Raw genomic sequence first — 11,931 nt, forward strand, 5'->3', positions numbered from 1 at the left:
AAAATTGATAGAAAAATATAGATCTAAACACATTTTCTAATTTTTCTAAAACAAAAAATTAAAAATTGATAAATTTTAATTAAACGTATTTTCTAATTTTTCAAAAGAAAGCTGAAATGAAAACTTATTTCATTTTTCTAAAACCAAAAAATAAAAACAAAAACTGTTTTCAATAACTAAATACAACCTTATTATTTTAGAAGTTCTTTAAAATAAACGTTGATTTTGAAAAAATAGTTATAAAAATCGATCTAACTACTAAAGTTCATAGTTTATTTTATTTTTATCAATTTGCTCTTACCTATTAATTTATCTACTTTTAATGATAAACTTTTTTATTAACTAACAAAAATAATCCAACAAATCATAACCGTTAAAACACATATTGCTCTTAAGTTCTCACCGTATTTATTGTAATAAGATTACAAGCATTAAAAGTGCATAATTAAGATTCCTTTTTGGTAAGATATTCAATTAAATATAATTTATATAATATTATTGAATATGTGATGCACTAGAAAACAAAAGGAGAAAATGTATTTACCAAGTTCAACGCTAGTGGACCCACCTTTGAAATCTGGGGCACAGACGGCAGTTTTTTCTTCTGATGGTCTGACCTCGTCGACTGCTTTTTTAATCATTTATCTCTACTATAAAACAGAAACTCCTTCCTTTTCTTCTTTTCTCTCTCTTCGTTGCTCCACTTCTCTATATCTTTCTCCCTCTACACAAATTACTTATTTTTTTAAAAAATAACAATAACATAGAAATTATGCTCTTGGTGTCCCTTTTGACGTGTGAATTCTATGCGTGAATCAACGGAAAGTCTTCTCCCTCACACATCCACAACCCAATATGAAGATTTAAAGAATCTTGTTTTAGGGTTCTTGTAATTTGTAAACCTCTTGGGAAAAAGGTCTGATCTTGCTTGATTTCTCCTTGTTTCCTTCAATCAAGTTGTTTTCAATCTGGGTTTTATCTCTTTTTCTTTGATGTTTTGAATTTTACTATAATTTAGTTTCTGGGGTACCCTTTTATTGAAGAAAAAAAAACTGTAGATGCCATTCCCCTTTTGTGCTTGAGATTAAATTTAATCTGGGTATTCGTCTTTCGGGTCTCTGGTGACTTGTAATATGATGAAGTTTGGAAACTTTTTTGGGTTTTTTGTTTAATTGTTTAATTAGTTAATTTTTATTTTGGGTTTTCGGATTAGGGTTTCTTTGGGGGGTTTCAGTGTTGGGGATTTATGGACGAGGTGGAAGCAGCTAACAAAGCTGCCGTGGAAAGTTGCCATAGAATTTTAAATCTGTTGGCTCAACCCCAAGATCATGTACAATCGAAAAACCTGATGTTACAAACAGGGGAAGCTGTTGTTAGATTCAAGAAAGTTGTATCTCTTCTTGACAATGGTTTAGGTCATTGTAGAGTGAGAAAATTGAAGAAAACTCAAAACTTGATCCCCCAAAACATACTCCTAGACAGCACCCCAGTTCAAGAACCACTGAAACCCCTTCAATTTCTTGCAACACCTCCTAATCAAACTCACCCAGTTCAGGAGATCGGTTCAAACGGTGTGAAGAACACTCTTTCCTTAGTGAACCATAAGCCATCACTTGAATTGAGCACCACTGGGAAAAACCCTATTCAAATTTCCCAACAGAACCCTAACCCTAATTCTAATTACCAATTCCTGCAACACCATCACCATCACCAGCAACAGGCACAATTACAGCTCAAACAGCAGGCTGAGATGATGTATCGACGCAGCAATAGTGGGATAAATTTGAATTTTGATAACGCACCTACCATTTCATCTAATAAGTCTTTTATCTCTTCATTGAGTATGGAAGGGAGTGTGACTACTTTAGATGGTAGTTCTTTCCATTTGATTGGGTCATCTCGGTCAACTGATCAAGCTACCTATCAACACAAACCCAGGTGTTCTGCAAGGGGAGATGATGGAAGCACAAAATGTGGGAGTTCTGGTAGATGCCACTGCTCTAAAAAGAGGTTACAATCTTTACTTTGTTACACTTACCCATGATTCGGTTTATAACTTATGGTAATATCATAATTTGATACTGTTTTGTTCATCAGGAAGCACAGAGTTAAGAGGTCAATCAAAGTTCCAGCTGTTAGCAACAAGCTTGCAGATATCCCCCCTGATGAGTATTCTTGGAGGAAATATGGCCAAAAGCCTATCAAGGGTTCTCCGCATCCCAGGTAAACTTTTATTGATGTTCTATCAAAAACCATAAACAAACTTGCTTTGAGAATTATTATGTTTCTAACTCTAACTAATAAATCTAGTTTCTGGTTTACTGTTTGACACTTATTTAGTAACCCATGGGATGGGTTCCATTTAGTTTAAATCCACAAATCAAGTCCAATTCTTGAAACAAAAGCAAGAATTATTATAGTCTTTGCATGGAAATGCCACCGTATCAAGATTCAATAACTTCAATGTTGAAGTCTACATGCATTTACTTTGATAGTATATAAACGTATTAGATATTAATTCAACGAAACGAATATATGTTGAGTTTGATTGAAGTGAAGTAAAGAATGTTTGGTTGGTTGGTTGATTGTGAACAGGGGATACTATAAATGCAGCAGCATGAGAGGTTGCCCAGCAAGAAAGCATGTGGAAAGGTGTTTGGATGATTCAACAATGCTTATTGTCACCTATGAAGGGGAGCACAACCATACCAGGTTGCCTTCCCAATCTGCAAACACATGAAAGAATCTTTTGATAGAAAGCTCTCGAGCCCAGAGTTTTTTGTTGACTGTTGTCTGTTGTCTGTTTAATCTTTTCTTGATCGCATTGGGTTGCTCCCGTATATGTTTTTAGTGCGATTTGGGGGAAATATATATGAAGGGATGTGTCAAATTGGACAAATTTTCATCTGGGGTATGTTTGGTTTTTGTTCTTTTTATCAACTTAGAGTAGACTTTTCTTTTGTGTTTTTTGTTGTGGTACATTGTGCCTTTGGATTGGCTAAAATGAAACCCCTTTTGCTGGGCTGAAAGCCTGGAATGATTGGTTGTTTTGCGGGTTAGAGAACTTAAATAGTGGTTTTGTTATTGTCAAATGTATGTCTTTGAATTCCTGTGCTTGTGGTTCTTTATATTAGCTTAGCACCATAAGACTTCTTATAGTAAATAATAACCACAAATCGGAGATGTAGATTTGATAGAAGCCCTATAGGGAACATAATATTGTCGGTGCTTGTGGTGGTTTTGTAGAGTGGCAATAAGGGTGGATAACTGGATACTATCGACTCCTGAAAATGAAATTCTACCCTGTGTTTGAAATTGTATGGATGGTATTAGAACGTTCGACCACAATAGGAGAGTTTTTTTATGGGGTTTCTCATGTAAAAGTTTTAAATGAAAAAACTTTTAAAAAGCTCCACAATAGGAGAGTTTCTCATATTGATTGTTATGGGTTATTTAAATTAGTTGTTAATTTCCAGTTGGTTGAAAACACATGGAACCCATATAATTAAAAAAAAAAACTCTTGTAAGTTTGTTAATTAGTGAACATTTTGAAAAAACATTAATTTGAAAAAGCTCCTTTCATATATATATATATATATATATATATATATATATATATATTTCATAAGTTCTTTGCGGATGAAAAGCTTTTGAAAAAACTTTTATTATGGAAGCTCTTAGGCCAATGGATATACCCTTCACACCACCATACTGAAAATGTTAGTCGCTTCAACCTAGAGGTGGCAATGGGCCGACCTGGGTTGGGTTCGGGTTCAACCCATTTAATAGTTAGGTTGAAAATTTCAACCCAACCCAACCTGTTTAGTTAAATGGGTTGATATTTCCAACCCAACCCAACATTTTAGATAAATGGGTTGTCATCGGGTTGACCTGTTTATGTAGTTCTCGACTCAGCCTATTAAATAAATGGGTTAAACGTAGGTTAACCCATTTAAAATCAATTAAATAAATTATATAATTAAATATTATACCACTTAAATTATAAAACGTAAATAAAACTTCATAATTATGACAAAAACACAATCCTAATTCATAAATATAAATAAATTGTTCAAATAACATTAAAAATGTTTAGTTTCACTGTGATTTTGAAGGGTGACCATTATTATCGGCACTAAAAAAAAGATGGAAATTAGGATTGAATTATATTCAAATAATATATATATATTAAATTTAAATAGGTTGACGGGTTGAAAACGGGTTGATAATTTTTACCCAACTCAACCTATTTAATTAAATAGGTTAGACAGGTTGACCCCTTTAAGTTAAATGGGTTGAAAATCTCAACCCAACCCGATGGGGAACCCGAAACCCGCACCCGTTTTGACCGGGGATGAGGAATCCCCGAATAAAAAAGTGGGGAAGGGGATGGAGATGGGGATACCCCTAATCCCCGACCCTGGACCCGCCCCCGATATATATTAATATATAAAAGTAATACAAAACATATATTTATAGTACAATTTACAATACATAGAATTTTATCCAAGTAACCTAACTCATTAGTAATTACTTGGTTGAAATTATACTTTGTTTTTCTTTTTATCTTATTTAAACTCATGTATAATTTTTTTTGTATTTTGTTTATCTATTTTACCTCAAATATCACTCTGATAATTTTTTCTACTTGATTTCTCATGTATATATTTAAATATGGTAGAAAATTTATTTATATTTTTTATGCAATCTATATATTTTTTTATATTTTGTAAAATCTTTAAACTTATGCTGGTAAAATTGAAATTTAGATGTTTTATTTACATAAAATTTTTCATATTAAAAGAGAAAAAGAAATCCTCGATTCCCCGTTGGGGATCCCCAATCCCCGTTGGGGGTGGGGATGGGGGTTTATCTATATTCCCCGGTGGGGATGAGGATGGGGATGGGGATTGGAATGAGGATTCAGGGATGGGGATGGGGATTGAGGTCCCCTATAAAACCCGCCCCCGTTGCCATCTCTAGGTTGGGTTCGGGTTAGGTTGGTGGGTTTGGTGTATTTTTGCCAGCTCTACCTCAACCTTCACACCACCACACTGAAAATGTCAGTCATACTCACATTAATATAAAATACTCATCATTTTACATCTTGATATCCTTTTTATTTTTTATCTATTTGATAAAAAATTATCAATTAAAATGAATTGATGTATTGTCATGTGGCCAAAGGAAGCCATTTACCACAATGTGATACTCCACATCAAGGTGAGGATGCTTACATTATCATCACATTGTCGCATCATAAATTCTCTTCGTGACATATACATCTCATTGCCTTATTAGGCTGACATGTATGGTTGACACGAGAAGCATTTGTGGCCAAAGGAAGCCATGGTCATGCACATCGTCCTTGATGTCACAACCTTGGTGGTTCATGGTATTTATCATGAAAGGGCATGACTAATGAGAAGAATTGGGAGCTTTAATTCATGACTTTGTGTTTGACTAGCCGTTTGAACGACATTATTCTTAAAAAATACAATTCATTAAATATTAACAATTTTATATTTCCTATAAATACCAACCATTTCACTATAATTGTTTTCATACAATTTCTCTTTGCCTTTATTATACACATTACTTTCACAAATAATTTATTATTCCCTACTATGGAACAATTTCTACAACCAAATTTTCAAATCCACCGACCTTGAGAGGAAAAATAAGAAATTGTTTTAGCTCGTGTTTGTATTTCGATGTTTGAATACCCCTTCAAACAAAAATATACCTTTTGGTAATCTATTCTAAACCGCTTTCCTGACGAAATGAGGAATGGTGTTTATCGGCATTTCGATGGGCTTTCGTCAAAATGACGCGATGTGAGGTTAAAAATAATTGAATTTAATGGCATCTACAACCACCTCAAAAACACACATCGAAATAGGAGTATCGACTATGATGTGACACTCAAACAATACAAGGAATCCCACGTAACTATAAACTTGTTCCATATCTCGACGTTTGGCATGAGTTTCATAATACTCCAAAATCGTTTTTTACACAGGGAGACATGTATGAATTTCATGTGTACATACATATCAACATTGTTAATTCAAATGATGCTCTCAAACTAACGAAGATAGGAGATCGTGCAAACGTGGATTGTGTACACAAATCAAATTCCTTATATGTTGGTGGTACATACAATAGTTAGATTATTATATTTGAATTTCATGTGTACATAGCTTATTTTAAAGAGCTTTAGGTTTATGTAGTTAGATTATTATATTTGAATTTCATGTGTACATAGCTTATTTTAAAGAGCTTTAGGTTTATGTAATTATGAAGTGAGATCTTCAAATTTAGGAATTACTTTGTATTTATTTTATTTAAGTTGATGAATTTGTCATATTCAAATTTACTGATTGAAAATTTGATATTCTCTCTCTCTCTCTCTCTCTCTCTCTCTCTCTCTCTCTCTCTCTCTCTCTCTCTGTGTGTGTGTGTGTGTGTGTGTGTGTGTAACATATGCTTTCTAGGTATTATTCTTTTGGGTTAAATGTTTTGAATCTTATAAATTTTGGGAGTATTGGCTGATCGTGGCGTGGTGGTGGAGGATCACAACGGCATGACCACGTCATTAAGTTAGATGCATGTTCTTCTTGATCGTGGTGTGACGAAACATTAGCCACGATGCGGTGGTAGCTAGAGTTCAAAACCTTAGACCCCGGGTTTGAGCCCTATTTAAAGGCTCTAACTTTTAGGGTTGCCTCATTTGGCAGCCCCACTCTCTGAGAACGAAACCCTTCCAAATCCTAGCTTACTGTAACATCCCAAAAATCAAGACCAAAAATTTTATTTTTGATATAACAACTCATAAAACAATTTTAAGAAAACATCATCAGGTTATTTCATTTCATCAAAGCCAAAGATCATATGTCTCAAAAGCATGTCATAGTATAGTAACACTGTCAGAGTACAATCCCAAGAACATTATAGTGCGAAAAATAGTGGTGTGATGCGCTGCTACCGTGCCGACTCATTTCCCTTCGAAGAAGAAGGACCTGAAACAAAAACTATAAACCGTAAGCACAAAGCTTAGTGAGTTTCCCCATCATACCACATACTATAAACACATAATGCCTATCCATCGGTATCTTCCAACCGGTATCTGATTGGCATAGCCGGAAGCTGGACTTCCCTTCGGTATCTTTCAACCGGTAACCGGGAGCTGACCTCCCCTTCGGTATCTTTCAACCGGTAACCGGGATCTGACCTCCCCTTTGGTATCTTTCAACCGATAACCGGGGACTATTTCACCCCTACCACTACCACATAATAACATAACCTGAACATACTGCTAGGCATGCATGGGTACTGTCTACCCCTTTGATATCTTTCAACCGGTAACCGGGGACTATTTCACCCCTGCTACTACTAACACATATATCATAGCATCCTAGCACATAAAGCGTAACAGATAGTGGCATACCAGACAATTATCACAAAGACAATCATCTAACAAACAACACCTACTAGTGGGCCGACATTGTGGCCTTAGACCCACTTCTACTGGAAGGTCACCCACCTCAATGTCGTGCAGTAACTGAGTTGTCCTCGGTGTTGTGATCAACTCTCCTCAAACTCCTACACATAACATCTCTTTTAATTACTCTTTTAAACTTATAACCCCTTTAAGGGTCAACTCTGGTTAGTGGTCAAGTCAAAGGTCAACACTCTAGTCAAAGTCAACCTTCTAATCCAAGTCAACATTCTGGTTGACTCAACTCGCGAGTTGGTCCGTCAACTCGTCGAGTCCCATAATTCAGAGAATCTCGAACTCGCGATCTAACTCGCTGAGTTTGTCCTTATGACAGAATCGGGACTTTTCGTTTGAACTCGTCGAGTCCTTCCTTGGACTCGTCGAGTTCTCCTTCATACAAGTCGGGACATTTGCTCATCAACTCACCGAGTTGATCCTTGGGCTCGTCGAGTTCTTTGATCTTTAAGTCCATAAACACATCCAACTTGCTGAGTCATCTTCTAGACTCAACAAGTTTGCTCAGAAAAAGAATAGCTTGGGGAACCACGACCCAACTCACCGAGTCCTAAGAACGACTCGTCGAGTTCCCCAAAGTATAAATCCATACAGTCGATTTTAGTCGGGCTTAATGCATCCAAAACGTAAATCTGGCCTCCTAGGGTCGATATAACACGTAAAGTTACAAACTTTACGTTCATGCATAGGTTATCTAGCTCAAAAGGCCTTAAAATGAGGTTCACAAGTTGCATGGGACTCCCATAGCCATAAAGTTGGCACCTTTATGCCATAGAGTCCCTCAAAGGTTCCAGATCTAAAGTCAATACCCCAAAACATGCTTGCATCCAAGAATGGTTCCAAAAATGGCTCCTTGAAGCCCTAAAATAATACAAGAAGAGATCTAATAGATGAATGGAAAAGGTATAGACTTTATACATCAAATGAACTGGAAATGGAGCACAAACTCTGGATCTACTTGTTTCCTCTTGATCCTCCAAGCTTCCTCTTCCTTCTCAGGCTTTAAAATCACCAAAAGCACACAACAATGGCTCAAGAACACTCAAAATGGGTTAGGGTTTCGAATTAGGGTTTTCTGGACTAAGTGAGGCAATGAGGGAGACCAAAATGGGGTGTTAAGGTCTTTAAATAGGGTGTAAACCCTAAAATTAGGGTTTCACTCTGGCAGTCCTACTCGTCGAGTAGACTTCAAGTCCCGCGTCCAAACTTCTCCCATTCATACTCGACGTCCCTTTGCAAAAATGAACAATTCTTATTTAAAATACATACCATGAATCGGGCGTTACTGTCACACCCCGGCCGTCGGCGGAAACACCGGGCGATGTAACTTCATTTCTCGTATCATAGTTATCAACTTCCTGAAAACACATGCAATTTAAAAATATGTCAACATAAAGTTGGTGAGTCCAAAGGTTTTGACTCCATAAAATAATACATTTTCCAAGTTCAAAAGTATAGTTTTGAAAGTATCATTTTGACTATCCAACGTTTAGTATATATATCCTAGGTATAAAAGTTTACTTACCAAATAAGTAGTTTACCTATAAGTCTCATATACTATGAATATAAGTGTTTGTAATTCCATGCAAACGAAAGTTGCTACGTATAAATCTTATTTCAATTCTATACGAATAAAACCACTACGTATAAATCTATTCCAATTCTATACGAGTATGTGTGTTAGGTATAATTATCTACTTAATATACAAGTAGTACCTAGGGTATAAGTAGGGGGAAACTTATACTTAACATTAATACTTGTATACGACAAAGTATAATGTTTCTAACAAGTTGCTACCATGAGTCTGTAACCGCTGCTTGACAACAAAACCTCTGACAAAACACACTCATGATTTACCATGAGAAACGATACACTCATGATTTACCATGAGAAACGATACACTCATGATTTACCATGAGAAACAATACCGCACGCTTCATCGACACCGGAACAATAACAAATAAAAGGAACAGATCGCCACTCGCTTGTCTTGGGTTGTAATTAACAACCACGGGTGGGGTCGTCAACTCGTATCTTATTCATACACGACTTCCTCGCTCACACGGGATTAACGGTTACAGGTCAGAGGACTTCCACTAAGATCCCCAATCTTAGTTGATGAATGAGGTAGCTCATGTAGACTTTGACGGCGTTCTATAGTCCTAACAACAATAGCATTTTCATGTCTAAAGCCCTAAGTTACTAGACTATGCTTTTAAACAGTACTCCTAACTTCATAACATTTAGGCAGTATAACAACTATAACTTGAAGTAAAACCAGGTTTTATCTTGACATAAAACCAATAACAACAACAACGTATAACACACCAAGTTTTATATTGTCATAAAACTAACAATAACAACATACTTTATAAATTAACATATAGAACTTCCGAATATAACTTTGAAACTATATCGCACACAACATATATATAGAATCCTAAGTATAACTCAAGATCAACATTAGTGTACTATTATAACAATAACATGCTAACAACTTTACGATAGTTGTATACTTTCAGATACGAAATAACTATATCCCGGTTATTATAACTATCTACGTTGATACTAATATACTATCATATAGACATAATAATAACGTATATATAATATTTAGCATGTGTTTTCCCTCGAAAATATTAGAAAGTGGGGTTGTGAAACTCACCTTAGTAGCGTGATTTTATGTAATCTAAGCATAAACAGTCAGCGTACGAGGTCGTCGGGGCTCGGGATGCAAGAGTGCTTCAGCAAAGGAGAGAGGAGAAAGGGAAATGGTGTAAGGAAGTGTCAAGGTCGGACCTCTTATTTATAAGAAGGATTTTCGACCCTCACGACGTGAGAAACTCATTGTTCACGTCGTGAGTTTCGAGCTTATCTCTTCGTAGACTTGCCATCCGTCTCCTAGCTTCCGAAGGTGGCCATATGACTCCTCACGTCGTGAAATCTCAATGTTCACGTCGTGAGTTTGGTTCTTATCACTTCGTAGCCTCTTCATGCACCTTCTAGATCCGAAATGTGGCAAAATGACTCCTCACGTCGTGAAATCTCAATGTTCACGTCGTGAGTTCAGTCAAATTAGGGTTTCTGACAGCTGAATCTTCGGAAGGTCGTAAATTTTGCATACGAACTCCGTTTTTGACGTTCTTTATATCCACGTGTAGGTATTTACGAGTACTACAACTCTCTTTTAGACTTCAATAGATAATTCTAAGTTTATTTTAAATTCCTCTTGTTATAGAGATTTATAGTGTTCGGTTTATCGTAACTTCTTCATGTGAAGTCAGATTCAGGCGTTCTCTATATTTTCGGAATCGTATGGACGTATACTTTGATTTATACTATAAAATATGTATGAAAGTTCATATTTTTATTAGAATTATTATGAAATACATAGTAAGTTTACTACATTACTATTTTAACAAAATCACATTACATGATTGGTATAATCACATGTGATTGTTATTGACCTAATTTTGACTAGTGTTACAGTTACACTTATATAAGTGTTTATTGAGTGTTTGAGCTTCATTTTGTGAAGGTTTAAGGAAAAAGGAGTCCCTCTTGTTGCTTAAGTGCTTGGTTCTAGTGTAGATCCACCATCTCCACCTCATTTCTGATCATTTGGAGGTATGAAGCTCCTAATTTGGTTATCATTTCATTAAATCTAGCTTTGAGCAGTTTTATGAGCTTTTGTCCAAAAGACTCTATGTTATTGGCGTTACAGTGAACTCTATAACCTCTTGGTGCATATTATGACTTATTGGCCATGGTGATGGTTAGAAATATCGCTTGCATGACCTAGCTTTGTGTTCATGCACTTGGTGTATCCATTAAGGACTTAGGTTTCTAGATCTTGACTTCTTGGGATGTCCTAATTGATAAAGTTGAGTTAAGTGTTTAATCCATTAAGTTGTTTTTGGGCTATGGCCACAACGCGATGAGTTAAGGACCACGGCGCAGTGGGGGGTTGAAACCCGACTACTCTGTATTTTAGCCACTACAATGCGACCATGGTGTTGGCTATGGCACAGTGACTCGACCGTTGACTTTGATCATTGACTGTTGACTTTTTCCATGTTTACTTTTGGTCAACTTGAGGGTTTTAGGTTGTAGACTGAGGTTGACCTCTAATTAATGTTTAGGTGGTTCGTAGTACCAACCTGTACTTATCTATGAGTTGTGGTGATTTTCTGCTCGACTGTGAGGTGAGTTTCTTCATTGTACTATATATTGCAATATATGTCTTAGGGTTCTAGGATGTATGTTAACATAGTGTCACGAGCGTATTAAGCAAATAAATTTTCACTGCTGGTTGCACTAATAATATAGCACAGGGAAGCAGTGTCGAATCCTAAGGGACACAACCTAATGGTCAATGCCTTTTTGCATCAGACACATTCTAGTCAAGAAACAG

The 11,931-nt window shown here is 36.0% G+C and overlaps 1 protein-coding gene across 1 annotated transcript; it reads left to right on the forward strand.

The window, feature by feature from the left end:
- Positions 1-678: 678 nt before the first annotated feature.
- On the forward strand, positions 679-3,037 carry LOC145136706 (putative WRKY transcription factor 21). The gene is made up of 3 exons (XM_079070813.1): positions 679-2,010; positions 2,098-2,223; positions 2,596-3,037. The coding sequence occupies exons 1-3, from the start codon at positions 1,247-1,249 to the stop codon at positions 2,738-2,740; spliced, it is 1,035 nt and encodes a 344-aa protein (XP_078926939.1). The 5' UTR covers positions 679-1,246; the 3' UTR covers positions 2,741-3,037.
- The last annotated feature ends 8,894 nt before the right edge of the window (positions 3,038-11,931 follow it).

This window comes from Lactuca virosa, chromosome 9 (genome assembly GCF_052849685.1).
Source record: "Lactuca virosa cultivar CGN04683 chromosome 9, Lactuca_virosa_CGN04683_v6, whole genome shotgun sequence".
NCBI lineage: Eukaryota > Viridiplantae > Streptophyta > Magnoliopsida > Asterales > Asteraceae > Lactuca > Lactuca virosa.